Genomic DNA, 17,533 nt, shown 5'->3' with positions numbered 1-17,533 from the left:
GTTTCTAATGAAAAAAATTGGAAACAACTGAAATGTTCAGTGATAAAGGATTGGTTAAGTATAGTATGTCTTTATAGTGGAACACAGTGGTGCTGCTAAGAAACATGCTTACAAGATAAAACAAACATTTACATATTAGAATGTTCATGAGTGGTTGCAAGGTAAAAAAAGCTGTGCTATAATAAAAGTATATATTTCCTTTTTATACAATTTATATGTAGGTAGAAAATTTTTAAAAGTAATATATACATTTTAATAGAGATTATCTGAGTGATGTTTGTATAGATATTTTTCTGTTTCTTTTTTGTTTGTTTGTTTTCTTTATTTTCTCCATGTTCCATGTATTACTCTGGCAATGTTTTAATTATTAAAAATAATTCTTGCTAAATCAGAACCAAAAAACTCTCTACTGTGAATCTGAAGTGGATACTAATTCATCTTCTTGTAATATGTTGTTAACTTTGAACTCATCTGGAAAGATTTTGGAGAAGATTCACATTCATGCTATACTGAATATAATATATATAATGAATATAACTTCAATGTTAGAACTTGCTATAACAGTCAAGTTTATGCCAGAATATGTCCTGTATACATATATAAATATATAAATCTTTATCCATTACTATTCCCTGTGTTGTGTTCACATTGCTTAGATTTGCTCTCAAACAAGTGTATTTCTTATCTTCCATAGGACTTAATATGCTTTTTACTTATTCTGTAAACCATTGGTCTGTCGTCTGTCAAAGTTTTGTAAACAATTGGTTTATGTGTTCTCTCCACATTTTTCTGCCCCTGTTTAAGTGCAGCCAGACACAGTACTTCACCCATTTTTTTCCTGTGCAAATTCCATTTCAACCAGATCCTCTTCTGATTCTCTTAGTTTGTTCAAAGAACATCTGGTGAGTAAAGGGCATTACTACAAGTTTTTGGTTTCTGACAATGCAATTCCAGAGCTAACCCTAAAAAAAAAATCTTTTTTTAATTTTTAAATTTTTATTTTATTTTATTTTTTTTAAATTTTATTTTATTTTTAAACTTTACATAATTGTATTATGTAAAGTTATATGTAAATACATATATTTACATATAAATGTTTACATATAAATTTACATGTGTAAATACATACATTTACATATAACAAAAGTTATATGTAAATGTAAATACAATTATGTAACTAATTGTATTAGTTTTGCCAAATATCAAAATCAATCCGCCACAGGTATACCTGTGTTCCCCATCCTGAACCCTCCTCCCTCCTCCCTCCCCATACCATCCCTCTGGGTCGTCCCAGTGCACTAGCCGCAAGCATCCAGTATCGTGCATCGAACCTGGACTGGCAGCTCGTTTCTTACATGATATTTTACATGTTTCAATGTCATTCTTTTTTTTAAAGTGATATATTGTTTGTTGTGAAAATGTTTCAAGCAACACAGAAACATGTAGAAATAAAGTTTGAGAAATAGTTTTCTAATTATTTTTTATGCATTTCTATATAAATACTTAAAGAGATTGTACTCTGTATACTATTCTTCATTTTTAAAGTGTATGTGGGAGCTGTCTCCCTATTCTTAGATTTCTGCTTTTTTATTTTTAATATGGTATAAAATTCCATTGTGCTGACATACCATGGTTTCTTTATTCAACCCCCCACTGATAAATATTTAGATTGTTTCTAGTTTTTCTCTAATAATAAGGTTACAGTAAATAATCACTTGCAAAAATATTTCTATAGAATAAATTTTTTTTTAATTTTTATTGCTTTGGCATGTGAGATCTTAGTTCCCCGACCAGGGATTGAACCTGTGCCCTCTGCGTTAGGAGCACTGAATTTTAACCACCTGACTACCAGGGAAGTCCCTATAGAATAAATTTCAAAGAACATATTATTTCTATAGGAGCTTGACCAGTTTCCTTTCATCCTTGTCTTTGTTGTAGCCTTGTGTAGAAATGAACCTTGAATGGATGTTGATGGTTTGAATTCTTATTATGTGGCAAATATTAGAGAAGCAGTGGTGGAAAGGACAGTTACTCTATTGGGAACCTGGCAACAGATCCATATTCTTTCTTTGTCATCTCTCTTGTCTCTGTTAGTTCTGAAGAAATACTTAAAATGCACTTTGACCTTTTCACTTTCCCACAGCAGTTATTTAGGTTTCTCTCTGTTCATTTCAATTTTGTTGTCAGGACATTAGGGTCATAGGCATTCTTTCCCAAAACTTGGAAGGAGAGGTAGAAGCTTGCTTTCTGGGAGTTATTTTGTGAAACCAACACATAATGCATCAGGGCAGAGATACGCAAATCATCCTTAAAGGTGTAGGATGGATGCTGGGCTGATCACATACGTTTTATCTAAGGACAAGACCCTTCTAATTTGGAGATGGGCACAATTAAACCATCTCAGCCTAAAGGCTATAACCAAACTGTGTACCTTCTTTCATTCCAATTCTTTCCTCACGAAATACCATTCTGATTAGAACTTGAGTGTCTCTATGGAATTGCCTACAAAGAGAACATAAGCTGGCACTCAGAATTTGAAGATGGATGAACAAATTTGTTTTATGTATCAGGCTAGTAAATTTGTTTAATATTCACTTGCCACTTTGTAATGGATACTGTCTTAATACACTGACAAAATTTAGTGTCCGTATCTGAAAGCCTGAAGACCATTGTAAAAAGGAGCCAGGCTACTGGCCGCCCTTCCAAACTAAGTGTTCCATTCTCCATGTTGCAATGATGAAATGACTGTTTCCCTCCCCGAACCCCAATCTGTTCTTCACTTAATATTCTCTCATATGCATTTCTATATATGTTGCAGTATAATTTTTAGATCTATTACTAACTGTAAGATATTACATCTCATATTACCATCTAACCATTCCTCCACTGTTGAATAGAGGCCATTTTCAGTGTTTTGTCTGCTAAATGATTCTGCTATCAAAATCTTCCTACAAATAGATGTTTATTCTTTTATATTTTTTCTTTCAAAGTTCTCAAAATATTATTGGCTCATAGGGTTTGTCAAACTGAACCAGTTCATCTTATCTCCAATAATGTATATTTTTTTCCTTATAGTCATACTCCTTTGGTTTCTATTATTATAATATTTGATGAATGATTTCCTTCAAACATAAAAGGAAGAAGTATTAGCAATCCTACACAAACTCTTTCATAAAATATAGAAGGAAGAAGCAATTTCCAAATCATATTATGAGGCCACTATAGCCTGATACCAGAACTAGACAAGGGCATTTCAAGGAAGGAAAATGACAGATGGATATCCTTCATAAACTAGATGCAAAAATCCCTAGTGAATTAAATCTAGCAATATAATGTCAATATATAAAAGAGTGATATACTGTTATTGATATATTAATTTTTAGACATTATCTACAGACTATTCTGATAGATGAGGATTTAGTTTTCAGTTCAGTTCAGTCGCTCAGTCGTGTTCGACTCTTTGCGACCCCATGAACCGCAGCACGCCAGGCCTCCCTGTCCATCACCAACTCCCAGAGTTCACTCAGACTCACGTCCATCGAGTCAGTGATGCCATCCAGCCACCTCATCCTCTGTCGTCCCCTTCTCCTCCTGCCCCAATCCCTCCCAGCATCAGAGTCTTTTCCAATGAGTCAACTCTTCACATGAGGTGGCCAAAGTACTGGAGTTTCAGCTTTAGCATCATTCCTTCCAAAGAAATCCCAGGGCTGATCTTCAGAATGGACTGGTTGGATCTCCTTGCAGTCCAAGGGACTCTCAAGAGTCTTCTCCAATACCATAGTTCAAAAGCATCAATTCTTCGGTGCTCAGCCTTCTTCAGAGTCCAACTCACATCCATACATGACCACAGGAAAAACCATAGCCTTGACTAGACGAACCTTTGTTGGCAAAGTAATGTCTCTGCTTTTGAATATGCTATCTAGTTTGGTCATAACTTTCCTTCCAAGGAGTAAGCGTGTTTTAATTTCATGGCTGCAGTCACCATCTGCAGTGATTTTGGAGCCCAGAAAAATAAAGTCTGACGATGTTTCCACTGTTTCCCCATCTATTTCCCATGAAGTGATGGGACCAGATGCCATAATCTTCATTTTCTGAATGTTGAGCTTTAAGCCAACTTTTTCACTCTCCATTTTCACTTTCATCAAGAGGCTTTTTAGTTCCTCTTCACTTTCTGTCATAAGGGTGGTGTCTCATCCTATACCATTATTTCCTCTGCTTCCCCTTTCTTCTTCCCCCAAATAGTTACATTAAAATTTCATTAATTCAAAATTCACTGTTACTATTATTATGCCTATGGAAATATTACTTATAGTTGAGCATTTTACCATACTGGAGTTTATTTTTATACTTTTTTCCACAAATTAATATTTGCCTTATTTTTAAAATTTGCTTAGTATTCTTTAACCCTATTGCTAACTTTCCCCACTCTTTTTAATAGTCTCTTAGTATCCTTTTCCACAGGATAATCATATCAGTTAATCTATTCCTTTTCTCCCTCCTGATAATGTCCTGCCTTTAGATCCCCATTCTCCATCTGTCTGGCTTGTTCTCCAAGCCTGCTGACCAGCTGTCCTCCTGGGACTTCCCTTTGATGTCATCCTTGGAATCCCTTCTTGGAATTTCTCTAGGGTTGGCTTCACTGCTTCCTGGATGTCTTGTCTTCCTTAATCTGGCTTTGCTTGCTTGTTGTGACCAAGCATCTCTACCTTCAGTTGGTTAAAAGTGGTATAGTCACAGAAATCTAGACCACAGACATTTCTAATGACACCCCCTCACTCCTCCTTGGAGCCAAACTCTTGGGAAGCTTTCATGTTCCTGGGGGTGAAACAGAGTCCCCAAAGCAGGCAGGAGGAAAACCATGTGGAGGACCCACGGGTGCACTCCTCCTTCCCCTGTTCCCACTGGTGGAAGATGGATTCACTCCACCCTCTCTGGAGGGAGTGCCTCTGCTGAGCTGGACTGCAGCCCAGTGGGCTCCAGAGGAACAGATGTCTCTCTCATCTACTGTCAACATGTCTTGTCTTGTACTTTTATCTTCCCAAAGATACTGTAAGCTGCCTGAGGGTGAGAGGATGGCTTATATTTCGATTGATCTTTAGTGTAGTTCTAGTTAGATTTTAGAAGAGAGTGAAAATAGATGGGTGTGTTCTATCCACCATCTTAACCCAGAAGTCCTTTGAAACACTTTTTTCAGTTGGCTTCAGGAACACTTCTCCTGAGAGTCATCTTACTTCACTTGAGGACCAACCCCAGTCTTGCTGTGTCCCCCTCCTTTTTCTGATCTCTGCATGTTGAGGGCCTCTGGGCTTGACCTCTTCTTTTTTCTGGATTCACCCCTTAAGTGGCTTCATCCAGTCCTAGAGCTCTAAATTCCATCACTATGCTTATGCTTCCCAAATTGACATCTCCCTTCTGAATTCAGAACTCCCTTCCCAGAGTCTTCCCGTGTATGGCTAAGAAGCATCTCATCCAACTTCTCTTCCCTCCCTGAAATCAGTTCTTCCCCCAGCGTTCTCCACAGTAAGTATGTTAGTCACTCAGTCGTGTCTGACTCTTTGCAACCCCATGGACTGTAGCCCATCAGGCTCCTTGGTCCATGGGATTTTCCAGGCAAGAATACTGGAGTGGGTCACCCTTACCTTCTCCAGGAGATCTTCCTAAACCAGGGATTGAACCCTGGTCTACTGCATTGCAGGCAAATTATTTATTGTCTGAGCTACCAGGGAAGGGCCCTACTATAAACCAGCGACTCAAGCTGACACCTTGGTGTCATTCCTTGACTCTTCTCTGAATCTCATATCCAATCTCTCAGAGAATGCTGAAGACTGTTTTTAAAATATGGATTTTTTTTCTATAAAAATCTGGCCACTTCTCATCACCTTAACCACTACCTCAGATATTGTCCTATGTCAAGAAGCTTTCTAGAGCACCTGTGTCAGATATCAGCACCCTTTCCAGGGCAGCACCCTCTGTACATGCATGTGTATCCAATCCCAATCCAATGCCACAGAAGAGATTCTATTCTTCTTTCTTTCCACATCTGTCTCTCCCTTATCCGAGAGTGAAAAACTTGACTCCTATCATTGTCATATAAAAAGGGTCTTAGAGATCAGATAAAACACACGGAAAAATCAGAAAGTGAAGTGAGTAGCTGACCCAAGATGGTACTAGGTAGCTTGCACAGAGTTTTTACGTTTGAAAATTGTGTAATAAGGTGCTTAGTGTTAGAGGAGCACTAATGATACACTCGGAGAAGGCGATGCCACCCCACTCCAGTACTCTTGCCTGGAAAATCCCATGGATGGAGGAGCCTGGTAGGCTGCAGTCCATGGGGTCGCTAGGAGTCGGACACGACTGAGCAACTTCACTTTCACTTTTCACTTTCATACATTGGAGAAGGAAATGGCAACTCACTCCAGTGTTCTTGCCTGGAGAATCCCAGGGATGGTGGGCTGCCGTCTATGGGGTCTGTCACACAGTCGGACGTGACTGAAGCGACTTAGCAGTAGCAGCAATGATACACTATTATAATTTACTTTAACATGCTTTTTTTTGCATAATTTCTTTTGGGAACTGTTCTTAGAGACTAGATGCCTGGTTCTGAATAACCATATATTAATACTTTATTACATAATCAAAATATATTCTGTTTTTTTTTTTTCTGGACAAAAAGTGGAGGCTTGGGGAAAGCATGTCACCTGAAATGTCCTTGTCTTAGTTGTGTTTTTCTAGGCCTTTCTTTCTAGACAGGTGAGATTTTTCTGGCATCTCTACCTTTGTGTCATTAGAATAAGGAAGAGAAATTGGAGAAAAGCTACTTCAGCCCAGGAGTGTCCCAGATCTTCTTCCTGGAAGTGGCCTCTTTGTTTCCTCCACATTGTTCCACTGCTACAACATCCCCTTATCTGCCTGAAAGGATTTCCTGAACATCTGGCCTGTGACAACAGTGGCCTCATACCCCCTCCCAGAGGCTGGAAGTGACTTTTTTGGGTCACCTTGACACGAGTACTCAAGAGTTTCCTCCCTAGTATACATATTAGTTCTGGCTGAGGATCATATCAACATTGTTTAATGTTTGATTTGTAAAAACAGTGAGTCTAACTGGTAGGCCAGAGTCTCTGAAATATAAATGTACTCTCTCTGTGGTTCATTTTGCATGCATGCTAAGTCGCTTCAGTCGTGTGACCCTGTGGACTGTAGCCCACTAGGTTCCTCTATCCATGGGATTCTCCAGGCAGGAAAACTGGAGTGGGTTGCCATGCTCTCCTCCAGAGGATCTTCCCCACCCAGGGATCAAACCCATGTTTCTTATGTCTCCGGCATTGGCAGGCGAGTTCTTTACCACTAGCATTCATTTTACTCATCACCTAATATTTAAAAAAAAAATACTCTCAGGGGATTTCCCTAGCAGTCCAGTGGCTAAGACTCCATGCTTCCAGTGCGTGGGGTCCAGGTTTGATCCCTGGTCAGGGAAATAGATCCCACATGCTACAGCTAAAGATCCTGTATGCTGCAACTAATACCCAAGGCAGCCAATAAAATAAAATAAATATTTTTAAGAAGTGCACTCAAAGGAGGTGCTGTTTCCTGATTTGTGCAGAGGACCTGGTGGGCTACTGGTTGCCCTGGTTATGTAAACCTAGAGTCAGGGAGGAAGTGCTAGGAACAGTGGAATAAAGTTTAGATGCTGTGATAGAGGACAGGGCAGGAAGATGTAAGCAGGATGCAACCGGCTACCAGAGAGGAGCCATGTGAGCAAAGAACCAAGCTGCCTGTGTGGGCAAACACACACAGGTCGGTTATTCTGACCTTCTGTTGTGTGGTGTGCAATGCAAACCTCTTCTTTACCTTCAATAAAACCTTCATTACCTTAAAAAAAAGTGCTTCCTCAGGAATCTGAAAAAACCCCAGGCCCATCTGTGGAAGAGGAGTTCTACGTCAAGGCCATTAGTTGGGGCAACTTGAAAAAATAGGCAGCATCTTTTATGCTTGATATTCACTAACTTGCCATCAACAAAAAGCTCCTTATAGCAATGGAACTCCAGTTACCAGGCAGGTTCCCAGTCACCAGGCAGGTTCCCAGTCACAGATGTTCGAGGTAGGTGGCCATCAGTACTTGTTGAAATCCCGCTGGGGCTTCATGGTCCTTTTCTGGAGGCGTAGATGTTGTGTTGCTGCACCTTGCCATCCCTGGAATTCAGCAGTGTTCTTAACACAGGTTTTCTACACTCTGGACCCTCTCCCATGAGTTAGATGACAGTATGTGTCACCTAGGATTTTCCACTACTTAAGTGTGTCTTGGTTTACTTTCTTCTTTTTTGAGTTGAATTCCTTTGAAACACTAAAGAATGTATCTGTGTTGCTTCTTTTTTTTTTTTTTAGGGTACCAGAACATCTTGTGAAGAGCATAACTTGGCAGACACTGCAGGCTGTAAATTTTTGCCATAAACACAGTGTAAGTCTCATAATCCCCCTCTAAAAATCAGAAGGCTGCCCTTCACCTGAGGTGGAACCTTTGTACAGAGTTTATATCATACTTTTGTGGAGAAGCTAAAAATGCCAACCTAAGCTATTCCTTCTTGTTCAGGTTTTAAAGATATATGTTTATGATTTTAAGAAAGTAGTTTTGTTTATGTTGCTTAGAAACTATCCAGATTTAAGGTAGACTCCTTCTCACTTGGAGTCCATGTTGCTCTACTGCTGTTGCTGCTAAGTCGCTTCAGTCGTGTCCAACTCTGTGCGACCCCATAGACAGCAGCCCACCTCAGATCAGATCAGTCGCTCAGTCGTGTCCGACTCTTTGCAACCCCATGAATTGCAGCACGCCAGACCTCCCTGTCCATCACCAACTCCTGGAGTTCACTCAGACTCATGTCCATCGAGTCAGTGATGCCATCCAGCCATCTCTTCCTCTGTCGTCCCCTTCTCCTCCTGCCCCCAATCCATCCCAGCATCAGGGTCTTTTCCAATGAATCAACTCTTCGCATGAGGTGACCAAAGTACTGGAGTTTCAGCTTTAGCATCATTCCTTCCAAAGAAATCCCTGGGCTAATCTCCTTCAGAATGGACTGCTTGGATCTCCTTGCAGTCCAAGGGACTCTCAAGAGTCTTCTCCAACACCACAGTTCAAAAGCATCAATTCTTCAGTGCTCAGCCTTCTTCAGAGTCCAACTCTCACATCCATACATGACCACAGGAAAAACCATAGCCTTGACTAGATGAACCTTTGTTGGCAAAGTAATATCTCTGCTTTTGAATATGCTATCTAGGTTGGTCATAACTTTCCTTCCAAGGAGTAAGCGTGTTTTAATTTCATGGCTGCAGTCACCATCTGTAGTGATTTTGGAGCCCAGAAGAATAAAGTCTGACACTGTTTCCACTGTTTCCCCATCTATTTCCCATGAAGTGATGGGACCGGATGCCATGATCTTCGTTTTCTGAATGTTGAGCTTTAAGCCAACTTTTTCACTCTCCACTTTCACTTTCATCAAGAGGCTTTTGAGTTCCTCTTCACTTTCTGCCATAAGGTACCCTCAAAATACTGTGAAATTGGGGAGGGGAACCCCAGATGACTCATGCCTGTTGCATGTATTATGTGGAGTCCCAAGTGTGATGCACACCTGCTCGTGTCTGCATAGGTGAGTTAGGAGTGCCAGGGCTGCAACGAAGCAGCCAGTGGAAACCTCGTGAGCACTCTCAGCCACAGCAAGGCTGGCGGGAGGTACAGTGGACTGCTCCCCAGGTGGTGTGACTTCACAGACACTGGGTAGCCTGCTGCTCCCTTGGCTTCAACACAGCCCACTCCCTGCATGCAGGAAGCCAGACTCCAATATCAGAGCTTCATTTTGGCCCCAAGGGCAGTTTACTGCATTTTGTCATCCTGACAACGTCCAGGGTCAATTTCACTGGTAGGGCTGAAATGCCTTTCTCGAGCTGTTCTAATTTTTTTTTCCCTCTGAAGCTGCCTTCTCAGAAGGAAATATGAGAGTATGCAGCACTTCTCCCAGCTGAGCCTCCACCTAGCTGAAGGCTACAATCTGTGTCCAAATGCGCACGCACCAGTGAGTGTGGATGCCTTATACGTACTGCTCTTCACTGAGAGTGAGGGCCAGCAGTTTGAGGATAGCAGGTTTTAGGAGCGGGGTTGGGGAGTGGGGGGAGTGAGAGAGATGGCAGAAAGGCCCTGGTGGGGAAAAGCAGAGACACTAAGAACAAATACAATGCATACCACAGCTCCCTGGAGAGCCCCTGAAACTGTTTGGCCACATGTGCTTGGGGGGAGGGCTGTAGAAACTTGTAAAGAATTCCCAGAACAGAATAGGAGCACATTCTTGCTTACAAGTACTTCTGACCATCTGTCATCACGATATTCAAGGGTGTACCCATTATAATAATATTTGAAGCCACGAGTAAAAAAGTGGAGATCTCAGGCCCATTAATTGCTGAGAACCAGATCTGTTGTAACAAAATAATTCAGAAATTGTCTTCTCCCAGTTTTTCCAGAATAATAAATACCCGTGGGGAAACACTGACACCCGGGTCTCACTCTGAAGATCCTTTGGAGTGAGAACTAGGCCAGGCATAAGAGGAACCTCTGTCCTAGCTCCAAATTTTAGAAAGTCAAGAACACCCCAGGGTATCAGCCCTAAGCCAGAGAGGGTCTCTCGGATTGCAGAAGCCTCTAACATTCTCCTCCAGAGAGGAAAACACAAAGAAGGGAAGGTTATTAGAAACCTAAACAGTATTTTGACCCCACTGTTTTTTTTATGTAATTGCTAATTGGTTGTTTTTTATCGTTGTTGAAGATTTGTTCCTTACCAAAAAAAGCACTATTTAATAGGAAAATCATGTGAAGGTTCTTAAGCATTCTTCTAACATCACCCTGTTAAACAATGTCAGCTGTGGTCTGGAAACCACAGGTGATTTGTGTCTAAACCCTGGCAGTGGCGTGGGGGCTACATCCGGTGGGGTGGAGGAGCAGTAAGGAGACTGGATATGTGTGGGATGGAGCTGACATCTAGTGACTCCCCAGAGGGTGTGCGCTGCCTGCGTTTGTTTATCTTGTGGGGACAAATGTCAGAGCTGGAAGGGAGGTCTCTTGGCAAGCTGCTGCTTCCCGCCCATCTCTTCCTCAGCTTATCTCAGCAGGCCCAGGGCTTGTCCTGTTTACGAGGCGGAATGTGTTCTGTTCTCAGTTAAACAACTGAATTATGAATTCTGCTTAGGCACCAACTTGCAGCTCCTGCAGCCACGCTGCAGTCCTCACCCAGAGCCTTTTAACACTTTGTCTATCACCTAAGGTAGCCAGATTAAATACACCCAGTTAAATTTGAATTTCAAGTAAACAGTCATAAACACTTTAGTATAAATATGTTCCAAACACTACATGGGATGTACTTCTACTAAAAAATTGTTGTTTATCTTTCTACCCTACTTTCATTTTTCTTTTCACATTTATTGGTCCTTTAGGGCCCTCCAGGAATTGGGGTTGATTCAGGCTATGGTGGTTATGGTACTCGGTTTATTTTAGGCTACTGTTTTGTAGTCTGTTATCTTAAAGGTCAGTGAGAGGTTCAAACAGCCTCAGATATTTGCTGGATATTCATGTATTTTATTTAGTCCCTATATTAGGGTTGCTCCTGTTTAATCTGCTCGGGTTTGATGTTTGTGACTAGTGCATACACAGGGATGTGAAGCCGGAAAACATCCTCGTCACGAAACAGTCTGTGATTAAGCTTTGTGACTTTGGATTCGCTCGACTTTTGAGTGAGTATCAAAGTTTTCTTTAGTTAAGTGTCAAAGCTAGAGAGATTTTTAGTATGATAAAGGATCTAAGTGCTACAAGAAGCTAGTTCTTGTATATTTAGGGCATAAGCTTGCAAGTTGCAATTACTGAAAACACACATACAGTGGTTTAAAAATGTATATGCTATATGTACATTTTATCACAATAAAGGGCTTACTAATACGTATATTACCCTTCATTTTTTGCTAAAATAGTGCTTTTTAAACTATTTTAGAAGCGTGGCTTTCAATGTTGGCTGTAGATTAGAATCATCTGGGAAGCAATAAACTCTAAAAACCATATTGATACCCCTCTAGGGATTCTGATTTAATTGGACTGGTGTGGGGCTCAAACATCAGTAATTTTTAAAAAGGACTATATTCCAGGTGGTTTTCATGTGTAACCAGTATTGCGAAGCACTGATGTAGAAAAACCACAGGTGGGGCACAAGCTTGATTTCTCAGGTCTTCCGAGTCCCCGTTCTGACTCCCTGCTTGCACTGCTCCCTCTGTTTTCCATGTCCCATCACTGGCCAGCTGGACCGAGCGACTACTACACAGACTACGTGGCCACCAGGTGGTACCGCTCCCCAGAGCTGCTGGTGGGGGACACGCAATACGGCCCCCCGGTAGATGTTTGGGCGATTGGCTGTGTCTTTGCTGAGCTGCTGTCAGGCGTTCCTCTGTGGCCAGGAAAATCAGATGTGGATCAGCTCTATCTGATTAGGAAAACCTTGGGTAAGTGCTGGTTTTTGTCCCATCTTTTGGAAACCTGATAGTTTTACCCATGTCAGGGCAGAGCCAAGTTCCTAGTCTCATCCAGTGCCCCTTACAGTCACGAAAGAGCGAAACTCTCAGAGCCTCATTGTAATGGCTCCATGAACGGTGTCCTTTGTAGGTATAGGCCCTGACTGATACAGCACCAATGGGAGGAAACCATGGAGCAGTGCTTGCTAACTGATCTAATGTTTTTGAGAGGATGAAAAACATTGTTTTCCTATTTTTAAAAAATTTTTATTGAAGTATAATTGACTTACAATATTGTGTTAGTTTCAGAAAACTATACCCAGTATTTTATAATATACATATAACTGATCTAATTTTACCTTTCTCTTTCTTCTTGTCCAAAGGAGACCTCATTCCTAGGCACCAACATGTATTTAGCACAAATCAGTACTTCAGTGGGGTAAAAATTCCAGACCCTGAAGATATGGTGAGTGACCTATTTTGGTAAGAGTTCTGCAGGTCAGAGCTACGTTTACCAGGGTATTTAAGTGGTGATCATTCTCACTCAATGAATATACATGGGGAGTTGCAGTCTAACTAAGTTTTGATAGTTAGGCACCTGCCTGAGCCCCATGGTCCACTTGGCACCAGAAGATCAGTCTAAGAGTGGAAAAGAAAACGGGGGCAAATTCGCTACAAGACCCTGGCCTTCAGTGCTAATTTACAGACAGCTCATAGCAGAGCATAGCCATCATGTTGGACAGGATTGCAGAGCTGCCTGCCCCAAACTCGCCTGTCCATCATTTTCAGCAGCTGAAGCTACAAAGCTCAGAGCTGATCAACTTGTAGAAGATGACTCCTCCAGGAAAATCCAGCATGGTCCAAACCCCTACTCTACTGTGCTCTCAGTCCCAGCCCATGGGCAGAATGGTGATGAACTTGCTTGGCCAGCCTCACTCTGATACCTGTTCTTTTGGCCAATGTGGAGAAAACACATATTTTTCAAAAACGGAAAAAATTTAAAATGTGCATAGTCTAAACCACTTTCAAGAATTTAGTCCAGTGAAATTATTAGATAAGAGTATAAAGATACAGCAAACATTTTTTGATAGAAACATGACATTCTTTAACAGAAATCATTTCCTTTAGAGAATTAAATAGGTCATGGTACGTCCTTACAATAGAAATACCACATAGCTAATAAAAATAATTAGATTCATATGTAATCACCTGATAAAAAAGGTCTGTAACATATTACTAAATGAAAAAAAGTTATAAAACAGTATCCATAATTTGACATAACTTTAATGAATTTTAAATAAATATACATGTTTACATGTACAAATATAAAATAATATGACAACCTGAAGAAAATCAGGCTATAAAGATTTTTATATTTATGAAATAAATGGCTGCAAGGTATAGTATACCAAAATATTAACAGCGAATGTCTCTTTGTGGTGGGACAATTTGCTTCTTTCTTTATGGTTTTTTAAAGTGTCTTCTAATGAGCCTGTATTATAATCAGAAACATTTCAGAGCACAGTTAAGGTCTATGAAGTCCTGAGTTCCTACTGTCTAAGGAAGGTAGTTTCACACTGAGGTGAACCCTCCTCCATCGCTCAGTTTCCAGGTGGAGGCTCCAGCCAGTTCCATCAGAGCTGTCTGTCCCTGCAAACTCTGGGCCTGTCCTTCAGTGACGTCTCCCACCTCCCACTGCCCTGCAGCCCTCCTCCGGCAGCACTGGGAATAGGAAAAGTGGGGCAGCAGGGAGCCTTCAAGGCCACAGAAGCAGGAATGACACCTGACATATGGCAGGCGACCCAGGTGCTCCCCTGTGACCTGGACATGCCCAGTGTCACACTAAATATCCCTTAGTGAACTTCCTGTTTGCTCTTCTACCAGAGAAACCTCAGAAACAACCCAGGTTTCATCAGTGTAAAAGGCTTCCCATGGTTTCCCAGAGGTTGTCCTGCAGGGGATTTCCTGTTGACAGAAACACAGGAAGACGCAGCGTGGGGGCTGCACAGGTTGAATATCTGTGCCCGAGTCCCTCTGCCTGTCACCAACCCTGCCCGAAGGAGGCCTGCATGCTTCTGGGGCAGGGAAACCGGCTAAGCAGGCAGGATGGGCCCCTGCCTATCACAGCCAACCAGCTGGCCTCATCCCAGGCGTCCTGGCTGAAACAGCAGACCTCAGTGTCAGCAATGTCAAGACAGTCTCCAGTGGTGCTCAGATTCAACACACAAAAATAGCAAGAGAAATAGTTTAGCTTTGGGAGTGGAGTGGGCTGCTCTTAAAGGCTCATAAAGATCTGCTTTAGGATTTTATTTTTCCCTGTTGATCTTAGGCAACTCCAAAACTGAGGCTCTTATCTCTTATCAGTGATGAATAACTGCACACTTGGGAATGGGTTGCTGTTGGCTGGTTCCCTGAACTAAGTAACCCTGTGCTCTTAAGCTTGATGGCAGCACCAGGGAACCGCCGTCTTTATACACACGATTCATCTTTGTCATTTATTTTACTCAGCCTGGTTAGCTCTTAGTTTCTCAGTTTTCCTCCTTTTTAGCCTCTTTATCAGTGGTGTGGGCTTCCCTGGTGGCTCATACGGTAAAGAATCCGCCTGCAGTGTGGGAGACTTGAACTGGCCTGTCTGCCTGACACACGGCATTCCTTCTATTTTATAGTGTTTATCACTCCTGATTGTTGCCTGCCTGTGACCAGAGCCAAATAGCCTTAAATGACCAAAGGGAGATTGATGGATGTCTGCTCAGGAGACTCTTTAAACAGTAGGGTAATCAGGGGGACAGCAGGCTCCTGTGGGACGAGAGAACAGTGTTTATTCCAGAAAACCAAGAATGTCTGTTCACCTGGGTAGGGAAAAAAATCTTTGTTACATAGCTCCCTTTAGGTAAATGTCAGTAAATGCCATAATTAGGACCCCTTTCTAGAAATGCCAAACATTATTCTGAGACAAGGCAAGTTATATAAATTGGAGCAGAAAACAGGGAAATAACAATTGCTTGACAAGTGTTTTTTTTTTTTTTTTTTTTTTCCATTAGTATTCCCTCACAGTTTGCTACCTGAATCTGTTCTTTAGGAAGTAAAGGGGGTAAATGGTTAGGAAGAAAATTTGGAAAAGCGGTTTAGAGGATGGGGGAGAGTATAAGCTTATAAAACATTTTGGAAGTGGGGAAAGAAGGAACTTACGAAACAGACATAGGTGGGAGGTGGGGTGGGCAGAGGGTGGAGGAGGCAAAGAAGGTTCCAGGAAAATGCTTCTCGCACTGAAAAATTCAATCTGAAGTAACTTTATATTTGAATATATGCTGTAAATAAAATCCCTATTTTCTTTCTTTTTCAACAGGAACCACTTGAATTAAAATTTCCAAACATCTCTTATTCTGCCCTGGGCCTCTTAAAGGTAAAATCATGGCTTCCAACAGACCTGGGAGTACAGGGCAGCTGTATCACTGGGGAATCTGAATGATTTATGTCAATCCATGGATTGAAAAGAGTTCCTTTTAGAATTATTCTTCTCACTTGAAAAGTATATGTACTTTTCATTTTTAAAATGAGTCACATAACGGTGAAAACAACTGTAAGTATTTTTCACTTTAAATAACCCTAATATTGTACTTGAAATGTAAATTTTTAAGAGGAGGAATTCTTTTTTTTTTTTTTACAAAAAGAATCCTTTTCTTTAAAAAAAAAACAAACAAAAAAACCTGTTTAGCCATAGGATTCTTTTAAATAACCAACACTTTAATATATTGAAAGTAGGTTTCAACTTTAAAACTTGATTTCCATACACATTTTCAAAAGTATATAGCCCTTGTGTAAAATGAGGTACCAATTAAAATATTTGCAAGTTAAGGTCAATGTCCCACCCATGATAAAAAGTATTTAGAACATTTACTGATGCATTTATAATTTTAGAAATGAGACAGTTCCTTGAGGCATGTAATTGTGAGATTTAATCTATCTAAGTATGAGCCCTCTAGCCTATGGCAGAGCAAGTAGTTAAGAATGATGTAACATAGAGAGAGGTATGTCTCTTCTCTCTTACATACATGTAACACATAGGCTATTTCTGTAAGAACAAACAAAAAATGACTGATTTTAGAAGACAGGAGAACTAGAGTGATGAAGAGACTTTGCTACATACTGTATGAAGTTTATTTTTATCACTTGTAGATATTATTTTTTAAATAAAAAAACTAGGTTTTACAAAGTATAGTCAAGTGCCCAAAATGGGTTAGGAGGATTATTCTAGTGAGACAGTGAGGTGAACTCAAAAATCATGTCCTACTCCCTCAGGGCAGAGCACTGAATGCCTCAAGAACAGAACAAGGTGAAGAAAAGGATTTGTTACTATTTCTAGAACTATTTATTAATTCATTATGTGGTTACCCATTCAGGAATGATTGTGGAAGGAATGAAAGTCATGATTGGTGTGTTTTTCTTCCTTTTTCCTGAAGAGTTTAATATTTCAAAGAAGAAAAAATGATATTAATAAGTTTATACAGTTTTAGAGAGTAAGAAGAGGGGGTTTTCTGTCTTTTAGGGCTGTCTCCACATGAATCCTGCCGAGAGACTGACGTGTGAGCAGCTGTTGCAGCATTCGTATTTTGACAGTATCAGAGAAATAGGGGATTCGGCAAAACAGCATGAGAAACCAACAAGGAAGACCCTACGACAGAGCCGAAAGCACTTGCCGGGGGTAAAAATGGGGCACTGCTTTACAGAAGCATGCGAGGTTGCAATATCAGATGAGTTCATACCTGCCATCTGGTATAGAGTCTGAATCTATACTTGAGGTGTCGGTTGAGGCTTGCAGTTCCAGCATCCTGTTATTTTTGCGTGAGGACACACAGATCACAAGATCTACCGGCCAGGGTCCCAGAGACACTTACTGCTAAGGGCCCTTCTTCCTGAATCCTGAAGATGACCTTGCCTCGTGGCTCCCTGCTGCCACCCAGGGGCCAGGGCTTTTGCTGTGCAGGAGCACAGGTCCCAGACA

At 41.0% G+C, this 17,533-nt stretch overlaps 1 protein-coding gene across 4 annotated transcripts in view; it reads left to right on the top strand.

The window, feature by feature from the left end:
- Positions 1-17,533, top strand: part of CDKL1 (cyclin dependent kinase like 1) — a 53,634-nt gene that overhangs the window by 32,245 nt on the left and 3,856 nt on the right. For all 4 annotated transcript variants that reach the window (XM_027553705.1, XM_027553703.1, XM_027553704.1 and 1 more), the window contains exons 4-9: positions 8,383-8,455; positions 11,676-11,766; positions 12,322-12,522; positions 12,915-12,997; positions 15,878-15,934; positions 17,078-17,233. In XM_027553705.1, coding sequence (XP_027409506.1) covers positions 8,383-8,455; positions 11,676-11,766; positions 12,322-12,522; positions 12,915-12,997; positions 15,878-15,934; positions 17,078-17,233 — 661 coding nt within the window. The remainder of the gene's footprint in view (positions 1-8,382; positions 8,456-11,675; positions 11,767-12,321; positions 12,523-12,914; positions 12,998-15,877; positions 15,935-17,077; positions 17,234-17,533) is intronic.

The sequence above is a fragment of the Bos indicus x Bos taurus genome, chromosome 10, assembly GCF_003369695.1.
Source record: "Bos indicus x Bos taurus breed Angus x Brahman F1 hybrid chromosome 10, Bos_hybrid_MaternalHap_v2.0, whole genome shotgun sequence".
NCBI classification, from domain to species: Eukaryota; Metazoa; Chordata; class Mammalia; order Artiodactyla; family Bovidae; genus Bos; species Bos indicus x Bos taurus.
This window is presented reverse-complemented; position numbering and strand designations above follow the sequence as displayed.